At 37.4% G+C, this 9,722-nt stretch overlaps 1 protein-coding gene across 1 annotated transcript in view; it reads left to right on the top strand.

Moving 5' to 3' along the window:
• Window positions 1-5,525: 5,525 nt before the first annotated feature.
• The window catches only part of bcas3 (BCAS3 microtubule associated cell migration factor), a 281,126-nt gene continuing 276,929 nt past the window's right edge, over window positions 5,526-9,722 (top strand). Inside the window, exons 1-4 of the mRNA XM_026367844.1 lie at window positions 5,526-5,618; window positions 6,827-6,939; window positions 7,304-7,358; window positions 8,226-8,301. Of these exons, the coding sequence (XP_026223629.1) occupies window positions 6,869-6,939; window positions 7,304-7,358; window positions 8,226-8,301 (202 nt within the window). The 5' untranslated portion in view covers window positions 5,526-5,618; window positions 6,827-6,868. The remainder of the gene's footprint in view (window positions 5,619-6,826; window positions 6,940-7,303; window positions 7,359-8,225; window positions 8,302-9,722) is intronic.

Here is a 9,722-nt window from a genome sequence, read left to right as displayed (position 1 = left end):
TGTTGAATGGTTTCCTCTTTCTTTTTCGTGTGTTGTGCTGTGATTGTAGAGCAAGATGAGTATTTATGTTGGTCAGTGATGTCAAACAAGAGGTGTCTTGACTATTTGGAGCAATATACTATGAACTAATCCCTGTTCAGATATTATTTATACTTTTATTATTACATTTGCCACATTGTGTCTCTTACCACGTTAACTTTTTAGGCCTTAAGCCTATTTTAGGCTTCTGCTCGAAAATCACATACCCATAATAAAATGACATCTGCAATATCTGCAACCACCACCACTAACCATATCTATTTGATTACTTTCAATGTAAATGTTTTACATTCTCATGAAAAATAAAGCACTTTATGGTGAGAATCCCTTTAAAGAGTGCAGCTGTAGCTCTAAAAATATAAAATCATTGTATATTATGTGTTTCACACTGTTGAAACATTCTTCTCCACGTCCCCCAATTGGGGAATGTTAGGGCTTAATAGATGTGCACTGTTATACTACACAGTATAAGCATGCTTCTTGTAAAGTGTAGCACAAGAAGCATCAGCTCATATGAGCCATGCCTCACAAAAAAGAATTTGCAGAAGAGCTGATTCAACGTTGTTAATTTGCATGTAATTGGAAAGAGTTTTACTCTGTAACTCTTTCCAATTACATGCAAATTAACATTAATTTAGTTTCAAGTTTTCCAAAAACCACCTCCACAACACTCCACAACACTACTGAAAAAATGTCCAGTGGACATGAAACAAAGATAGAATTGTTTGGGAAGCATGTGCAGCACTTTCTATGACGTAAAAATAGAACTAAACACTAACATAAAAACATCATACCAAAAGTAAAGAGCAGAGTAGGGAGCATCATGATATGGGGCTGTATTGCTGTCTCAGGACCTGGACTGTGGAGGAGAACGTTATTTTTTATCATGGTATCCTACCAACAGGATAATGTCAGGGTGGATTTTTGCAAGGTGAAGCTCAGAAGAAGCTGGGTGATGCAGCAGGACTATGTTGCAATCTCCAGCCTGACTTCCTGCCATGCCCATATTTGGAATTATTACTGCTCTTTGTCTGTGCCTCTCCCTCTCCACTACTGATTACCTGATCTGTTTTACCTGTGCTCACCTCTCCTTATATGCAGGTCTGCAGCCAACTCTCATTTGCCAGATTCCACCCAAAGCTAATCTCCAGCTTTTCGATCTTGTGTTTGCCCTGAACACCCATGTTTCTGACCTGACTTGTTTCCTGGAACTCTGATCACCAACCTAAACCTAAACTTAGCCTAGCTCCAGTTAGCTGTCTTCTCGCAGTTCCCAAGCAGCTGGGCAATGGTTTGTAAGAAGAATAACCCTAGAATAATCCATGGTACAATTCACAAATTTGTAGCTTAAATCAGACATCATGTAAACTGTAAAGGAGGTAGCATTCCACTAATTTAGATCAAAGCACAGCCCAGTCTGGAAAAACAGCTTAATAATATATATAAAAAATTCCTATTAAGAGATTAAAATGAGAACAACCCCAGATATCTTTTCAGCACTGTAGCCAGGCTGACAAAGAGCCTAGTATTCCCTTAACTCTCAGCAGCATGAATTTCTTAGATGTCTTTTAGACCCCATTCCGACTAGACTGCTCAGAGAATTTTTACCTTTGATTAGCACGTCCATATTAGATCAGATCAATTGATCTTTACTAACAGGCTACGTACCACAGGCTTTTAAGGTTGCTGTAGTCAAACCTCTACTCAGAAAGCCTACTCTGGACTCAGCGAATTATAGCCAAATATCCAATTTGCCCGTTATCTCTGAAATCCTTGAAAAAGTATTTTTAAAGCAAGTATGTGACCCCCTGCACCGGAATAACCTGTATGAAAGATTTCCAATCAGGATTTAGAGTACATCATAATACAGAAACAGCACTGGTAAAAGTCAGTAACAAGAAGATAAGGATAACTAGTAACTAATAACTAGGAGACTAGTGAGATAGATAGGAGAGCCTGTGTATACAACTGTTGCCCGCGAAGAAAGCCACTGTTGAAGAAAACTTGTTAAATCACAACTTGAGTTTGCCAATAGGCATGTGAAAGACTCCATGTTCCTTATGCTGTGGGGATGCTCCTGGAAGGCTTGTTATGGTAGTGGGTAAGATGAATGCGTCAAAATATAGGACAATCCTGGAGATAGTCCTCCTATTTATACAGACTCACATACATGCTGTGATTGCAGCCATAGGTGCATTTACTAAACACTGATCTAATGCAAACATTGATTTCACCTTATATATTTTTATTTAATTGATATTACTTTCTAGAAACCTGTTTCACTTTTTATTGACATTATATGTCAATAAAAGGATGAAACATCTAAAGGGGTGAATACATTTTATAAGCGCTGTACATGTGCCTATTAGGCAATATTATCAGGAAACACCACTGCTATGCAGATGATACCCAGCTATATTTATTTACGAAACCATAGGAAACTAATCAATTATTTCAAATTCCAATATGCTTAAAAGACATAAAGGCCTGGATGTCCTCCAATTTCCTTCTTCTAAATTCAGACAAAACAGAGGTTATTTTGTTTGGTCCTAAAAACCTCAGATACATTATGTCTAATCATATTGTTACCTTGGATGACATAATATTTGCTTCAACTAATACTGTGAGGTCTCTCAGAGTTATTTTTGACCAGGTTATCTTCTTTACAGAAATCTCTAGAACTGCCTTCTTCCACTTAAGTAATATTGCTAAGATTAGGAGCATCCTGTGATGCTTGACTATTGTAATGCTGCCAAAATGCTGCAACGAGCGGATTTTTTGAATGGAATTAGCAAGAGAGATCATATTTCTCCTACATAAGCTTCTTTCCATTGGCTCCCTGTAAATATCCAGAATAGAATTTACAATCCTTCTCCTCACATATAAAGCTAGAGTTAGCAGATGGGGCAGAGCAGTCGAATCAGGGTCATTGCACAAACATTGGCCATAGCCAGTACAACTATTTGGAATGTCATGAGGAAGAAAGAAACCATTGGTATACAAAAAAGGCATTGAACGGGTAGACTAAGGAAGACAATAGCAGTTGACAACAGAAACATTGTGAGAGCTATAGAGAAAGACCCTAAAACAACTGCTAGTGACATCAGCTACAACCTCCAGAGAGCAGAAGTGAAGGTATCACAATCTACTGCTTGCAGAAAACTTCATCAATAGAAGTACAAAGGCTACACCAGAAAACACAAACCACACATTAGAAGGCCAGGCTGGAATTTGCCCATAGGTACAGAAAAAAGCCTGAAAAATTCTGGGACAAAGTTTTACAGACTGATGAGACAAAGATTAACCTTGATGGAAAGGCTAAAGTTTGGAGAAAGAGAGGAACTGCTCATGATCCCAAACATACAAGATTACCTGTAAAACACAGTGGACATAATGTCAATGTCATCTTTTGACATCTACAGCAAAAGTAAAGGAACTGCCTCATTGTTCCAATACTTTTGGAGGGGAGTGTATGTCTCTCAACTGGCCTGGGAACACCTCGGCATTCTAGAAAGAGGGAAGTCTGGGAATCCCTACTGCCCCCACAACCTGTTAAGAGAAAGAAGAGGATAAGAGTAAGAAGACGGGTAGATGGATATTATTTCATTATTCCAGGAACAGATGTGTAACATAGGTAATATAAATTTTCAAGTCAGATGTTTAATTTATTTGCAGTTTTTTTTAAATAGCCACACTTTATAAGGTTTTTACATTTTACTAACTTATACCTCTGCTCTTCAGTGTGTTTTATATACAGAGGGCACAAAACAACTCTAGTACAACAACTCTGATTATATGTATTTTGTTACCTAGTTAATTTATCTTTTGATGTTTTCAGCCACAGGGTAAGTATAGCTGCATTGAGACAGTATTTGTAATACTAGCAAAAATAAAAAGTTAAAAGATATATGATATATTTTGGAAGATTTATGTATTTATTTATTTATGTGAAGAAACAAATCTACTGTGAATGATACATTTTCAAGGCATGGCTCACTATGTTGTTGTAGCTCACACAAAATCTTTTCAGTGACATGTTTGGTAATTTGGGACATAATGGTATGTATAGTTATAGTACTAGTTTCATCCCTTGCCTTCACAAACATTGATGTTTTATTGGACTAAATCTCTTGTTACTTGCACATTAAACACATTAAGCAACATTTGCTATAAGAAAAATTGTTCAATGTCAGAAAACTGCTGAGGTATATGGGTTATATTTGACCAAATTATTTTGGGGAATAAACGTGTGTTTGCAAATCTCTGCAGCTCTGTGCTGACATATAGTGATGTACCTTATTATCAGGTTATATAAATCAAGTGGTGCTTGTTAGTCACTTTGGATAAAAACTGAAAAATCTGCCAAATGACTGTAATGTAAATGTAAATGCTACAATTTATTGAAATACTTTTAACACTGTCTCAGTTTACGTGACTCATGCTGTCCCAGATTACCAAACCATATAAGGCAAGTTTTTTTGGGTAAGTAGTGAAGTGTTTCCACCTTACTAGAAAGAAGCCCATTCACCATGACTCGATTTCCACAGAACCTCATTTGGATGACTGAGAATCTTCACCAATCAAAACTAAAACAAAGTATAATTAGTAACAAGTATATTTAGTAAAAACTAAAATAAAATATTTTAAACATGAGAATTCAAAATTACGAGTTAAAAAGTTTTAATTATGACATTTACTTGTATTTTATGTGCCATTCCATAAATGGTATTGCCCCATTCAGAATGTTTTGCAAGCTTCTACTGTTAATTTTAGGTAGCAAATTTTGTAACCACCTTGTTCCACCATCTTTGCCATAAGTTTTAGAGACAGTAGAGGAATAGGGCAGGAAGAAACATTGACATTTTTAATGCAATTTCGAAGGTATAGCACGTATATTCATTTACAACAGGGATGAATACTTTGACTTATATGAATAACAACAAAAAAACATTATTATTATTATTATTTGTATTATTATTATTGTTGGTATTAGTAGTATTAGTATTATTATGCAAACAATGAAAAACGATTATTGTTGTCAGTTGAATTCAATGGTATTTGTATAGCGCCAAATCACAACAGAAGCCATCTCAAGGCACTTTACAGTGTAAGGTTTAAGACCCTACAGAGTAAAATTGTATTAAGAAAGTTTGCAGAAAACCTAACAATCCTACGCAAGTTTTTATTCATAGTTGCATGCATGAAGCCAATACGTCGATAGACCACGTGGCAGGTCCTGTATAATAACATCTTGTGTTTTTCATTGCTTTTAGCGTTTTAAGTCTAAAGAGAAGAACAAAACAAAAAACACAACACGTCAGTCTCTTCTCTTGAGGACCGTTGAACGCGTCATAGCACCACAAACATCTTATTCTGGAAAACGTATTGTCACTTATAGGTGACGCATTCATTAGTCCCACCCTTGCTGTTATCTGATTGGGTTGACGAAAACATGTACGCGCTCTCATTGGCTTCCAATTACACAACTCAGTTCCGCAAGCCGAGTGTGTTTGTGTTTTGACGATTCGGTAGAGCTCTTCAGTCCATAACCGAGGAGACTGTCAGCGTTCAACGTCTCGGTTCGTAACTGTAGCTACTTGAAAATAACATCTTGCGGAATCACAACAAGTTTAGCTCCTTTTCGACGTCTCAAAGCTGTCGTTTTTAGCATTCAAAGGGGTTTGATCCGCTAATGCTAGCTAGCAGCGTTAGCTGCTGGATCTTCACCTACAATATAAATGTAGCTTTACAGCAATATCTGCATTTCTTTGACCTGACAGTTGTCATAAGTAATAACCATATGGCTTCGCTGGTGGCCAGTGGTCCAGCCTAGTTAAATACACGTTTAGGACATGTAACCGGGGCTAAAACCACCAAGTTTCGAAGCTCATCTGTTACCAGTCCAGCCTTTTAAGTGCATGAAACCAGTCCATAGTGTCTACTGTTGTTGACATAGTTCATAAACAACGGTAACCGTTTTGCCTCAGCCACTCTGCATGAAGCTCTCTTCAGTTGCTTTATATCCAGTGTCTTTCTATCTGGGTTGCTACACAAAGCTGTGTGAAAGTTGGAACATACATACACTGACTTAGATCGAGCGTTTGACCTTCAATCATAGTTCATCAATACAGCAGTGCAGTGACATGTCTGCAAGGCTCAAGACACTAATTCAGTCCAATACAAAAGAAAACGGCTGCAATAAACCCTGATTTCATGACATTGATTTCACTCTATGGATATTTTGGTAACTGCAGTTGCTGTTGAAATGTATTATAAAGAAGGTCTTTCATCTATGCTTACTGATATGAGGTGGATAATATATTAGAAACGCCTCAATATAAAACATCCAACATTTAAGATAGTTACATACAACAATATTTAGCTAGTAGTAGTAGTAAATAGTAGATCGCATTAAGTTTAATAAGGTGTCCCCAATAAACTGGTAACTTTGTTTTGTCCTTGATTCATATGATGTAGTTTGATTCTTCCTGTATGCATGGATCAAAAGTAAACTTGTTGATTATGGAGATGTTGAAAACCTACATTTTGCAATTCACAGTAATATTAAGACTTTTAAGTCATCTCTGTAGTAATATTTTAGGGTGTTTCTTATTGGATTACATGATTTGTTTTTATTTATTAATGTATGTTCCACTGTTGTTACTGGAAACATTTCTAAATAATGATAGAAATATTAAACTGTAAAGATGCAAGTTGTGATCTGAAAACAATGTTTTGCTTTAGTTTATCTTTTTCTCTATGTTAATATCTCTTTGTAACTTTACAGAAAAAAACCTAAATTGAAAAGAACAACAAGGCGGCGTACGAAATGGCTTCAGACTCTCCACGAAGACCAAGTCGATGTGCTGGAGGAGTTTTGGTGCGAGCACAAGCTGCTACGTAAGGACAGAATTCTGTTAATAGTGTTTTACTAAAAATACCTAAAATCACAACACTGAGCATATCTACATACTAGATATCAGTACTGTCTGTATCCTTGGGTTCCAGCAATAAGAAACAGTCTGCTTGATTAACTTGACACTGTCATCTATAACACTCCTAAAATCATACCCCCTTCAGTGTTTCGCCTTATTGTTTAAGTTTTTGAAAATGGTTGAAGTGACCTGCAGGAACTGTAATTTTTCTTTGTACCTAGACATCATAGCTACCTACAGTTAAGGGAAAAAGGACAGTTTGATGTGTTTTTTGAGTGATGTCCTTAAATGCATTGTCATGAGTGACGATGAGTCTTTTGCTATCACAGGGAGCAGTCTTACATGGAAAGCGTGGTGACCTTTCTGCAGGATGTGGTCCCCCAGGTATTCTTGTCATTAATTCACTTACTTTACTACTCAAGAGTCTTCTAAATTCACTGTTCTGTCAGTACAGTATCATATTTATCACTGTTTACACCAAAACAGAATACAATGATTTGAAAATAAGTGAATAATAATAATAAAAATTGTAGCAAAAACAGTAAAAAAAGATGATATATCAGATGTTAAAACTGAAATTTCAAAACAGTTGGGTTAGGGGGCAAGTTTGCTGCTGTGTTGCATCAGCTCTTTTCACAATCCTCTGTAACACCAATACACCAATAGCTTTAGTGAATTTTTTCCCTTCCTCTTGCAAGTCAAAACAACAAACAAAACAAACAAAAACAAGTCTGCATCGCAGCACATGTTTCTCCAAACGTGTGCACACTTTGAAACTTCGAAGTGTTGGAGGCACAACTCTTGTGCAATGTTGAAGCACGTTCTCCCTTATCTGGCTCTTTAGTCTCATCAAACAAACTTGTCATAGCACTTTTCTTCAAATGTCTTCTCCCTAACTTTGATTGGTTGCTACTTAGTACCTCACTTCGAAGTGACATTGGATTACAAAGGACTTACTGTAAATGTGTTCTAGTTCTTGAACTCAGCTAAATGTGGAACCAGTGGAGGGATTTGAGTACTTGATCATTTAGAATAATCATTAGGAGCTTTGATGTGGTCCCAGCTGTACGCTTCAGCTGTCAGCATTTAGTCTAATAGCTGTTCTTCCTGCAGTGTTTTTTAGGGATATTGTGTAACAAGTATCCATACAAGTAAACATGTCAGGCATGTTTTGGAATGTAGTTTTATTAATGCGGTTGTAGCATGTTGTGTAGATTTTGCTCATTCTCTTTTTGGTGTTTCAAACTACAGGCATATAGTGGGGCTCCACCCACTGATGAAAAGGAGAAAGTTATTTGGGTTCGATTTGATAAAGCTGACATCAATGGTAAGTCTGCACTGTTATGCAACTTAAGCTTTGACTTGTCTCTGTGTGTTGAACAGACTGCACTGCTCTACGTTGTTATCTTCTTATCTCTCTTTGAATACAATCAGATTGTTCTCGGATGGGCTCTTCAGTAAAAACAGTGATTTCTGTCTAATGCTCTGATTAAAAGCTACACTTTATCAGAGAATATAATCTAAAGTTACTTGAGTGCATGTAAACGCACTGTTATGTTTACATGCACTCGAGCAGCCAGGTTACAGTCGACTTTCTTGAGTAAGTTGAAGTATCATGTAAACGTGATTTGCTAAGGTACATTTTTCCTAGGGAACTTTGACTTCTCTGACGAGAGAGAGAGAGAAAGAAAAAAAGCGACCAGACAAGCAGCCTTTTCTGTCTCCATGAAGCAAAAATATGTCAACCATGCTTTCACATTCAGCCCAGGGCGGAGGGAAATCCGATTACTATTTTGCTGCATGTGTACTCAGATATCCAGTAACCAGGGTTTTTGCCTATAAACTTGTTTCCTGATTACTCGACATTTCTTTCAGTAACCCGATTATTTCAATTCAATTCAACTCAGTTGTTTTGTATAGCGCTTGGGGTGAGTGGAAAGACAAAAGAGCAGCAGGTAACAAAAACAACAACAAGCAGCAAAAACGTTAGGCAGGTCAACTGGATTCTGGAAATATACAGCTCCAGGCCGGGGATACCTGCAGAAAAGTACAGAGAGGAGAAAGCACAACTACAGGAGAGAGAAGACACAAAGTTAATGACATGCAATGGTAGCATTTGAATGGATAGAGGAGAAAGGAGAGAGGAGCTCAGTGTATCAGTAGAGGTCCCCCAGCAGACTTACCTATAGCACCATAACTAAGAGATGGTTCAGAGAAACCACAAGTAAGTAAGAAAAGATATACAGAGAAACGAACACTGTCCCTACAGTGACACATGGGGGAGACTCGGTTATGTTCTGGGGCTGCTTTGCTCCATCTGGCACAGGGTGTCTTGAATCTATGCAGTCTATCATGGCATTCTGGAGCAAAACGTGATTCCCAGTGTCAGAAAGCTTGGTTTCAGTTGCAGGTCATGGTCCGCCAACAGGATAATAACCCAAAACACAGCTAAAAACACCCAAGAATGGCTAAGATCAAATTATTGGACTATTCCTAAGTGGCCTCCTGAGTCCTGATCTAAATCATACTGAACATCTGTGGAAAGAGCTCAAAGATGCAGTGTGGAGCAGTTTGATCATGAGGAGTGGGCCAAAATACCTGTCGACAGGTGCAGATGTCTTAGAGAGTTACAGAAATTGCTTATTTGGCTCATGGGTTGTGCAACAAAATACTAAGGTAAGGGTTCCATCATTTTTTGTTTAGGCCAGTTTCATTAGGTTGTTTCTTAAAATGCTCCTGTTGAACCAA

The sequence above is a fragment of the Anabas testudineus genome, chromosome 13 (assembly GCF_900324465.2).
Source record: "Anabas testudineus chromosome 13, fAnaTes1.2, whole genome shotgun sequence".
NCBI lineage: Eukaryota > Metazoa > Chordata > Actinopteri > Anabantiformes > Anabantidae > Anabas > Anabas testudineus.
This window is presented reverse-complemented; position numbering and strand designations above follow the sequence as displayed.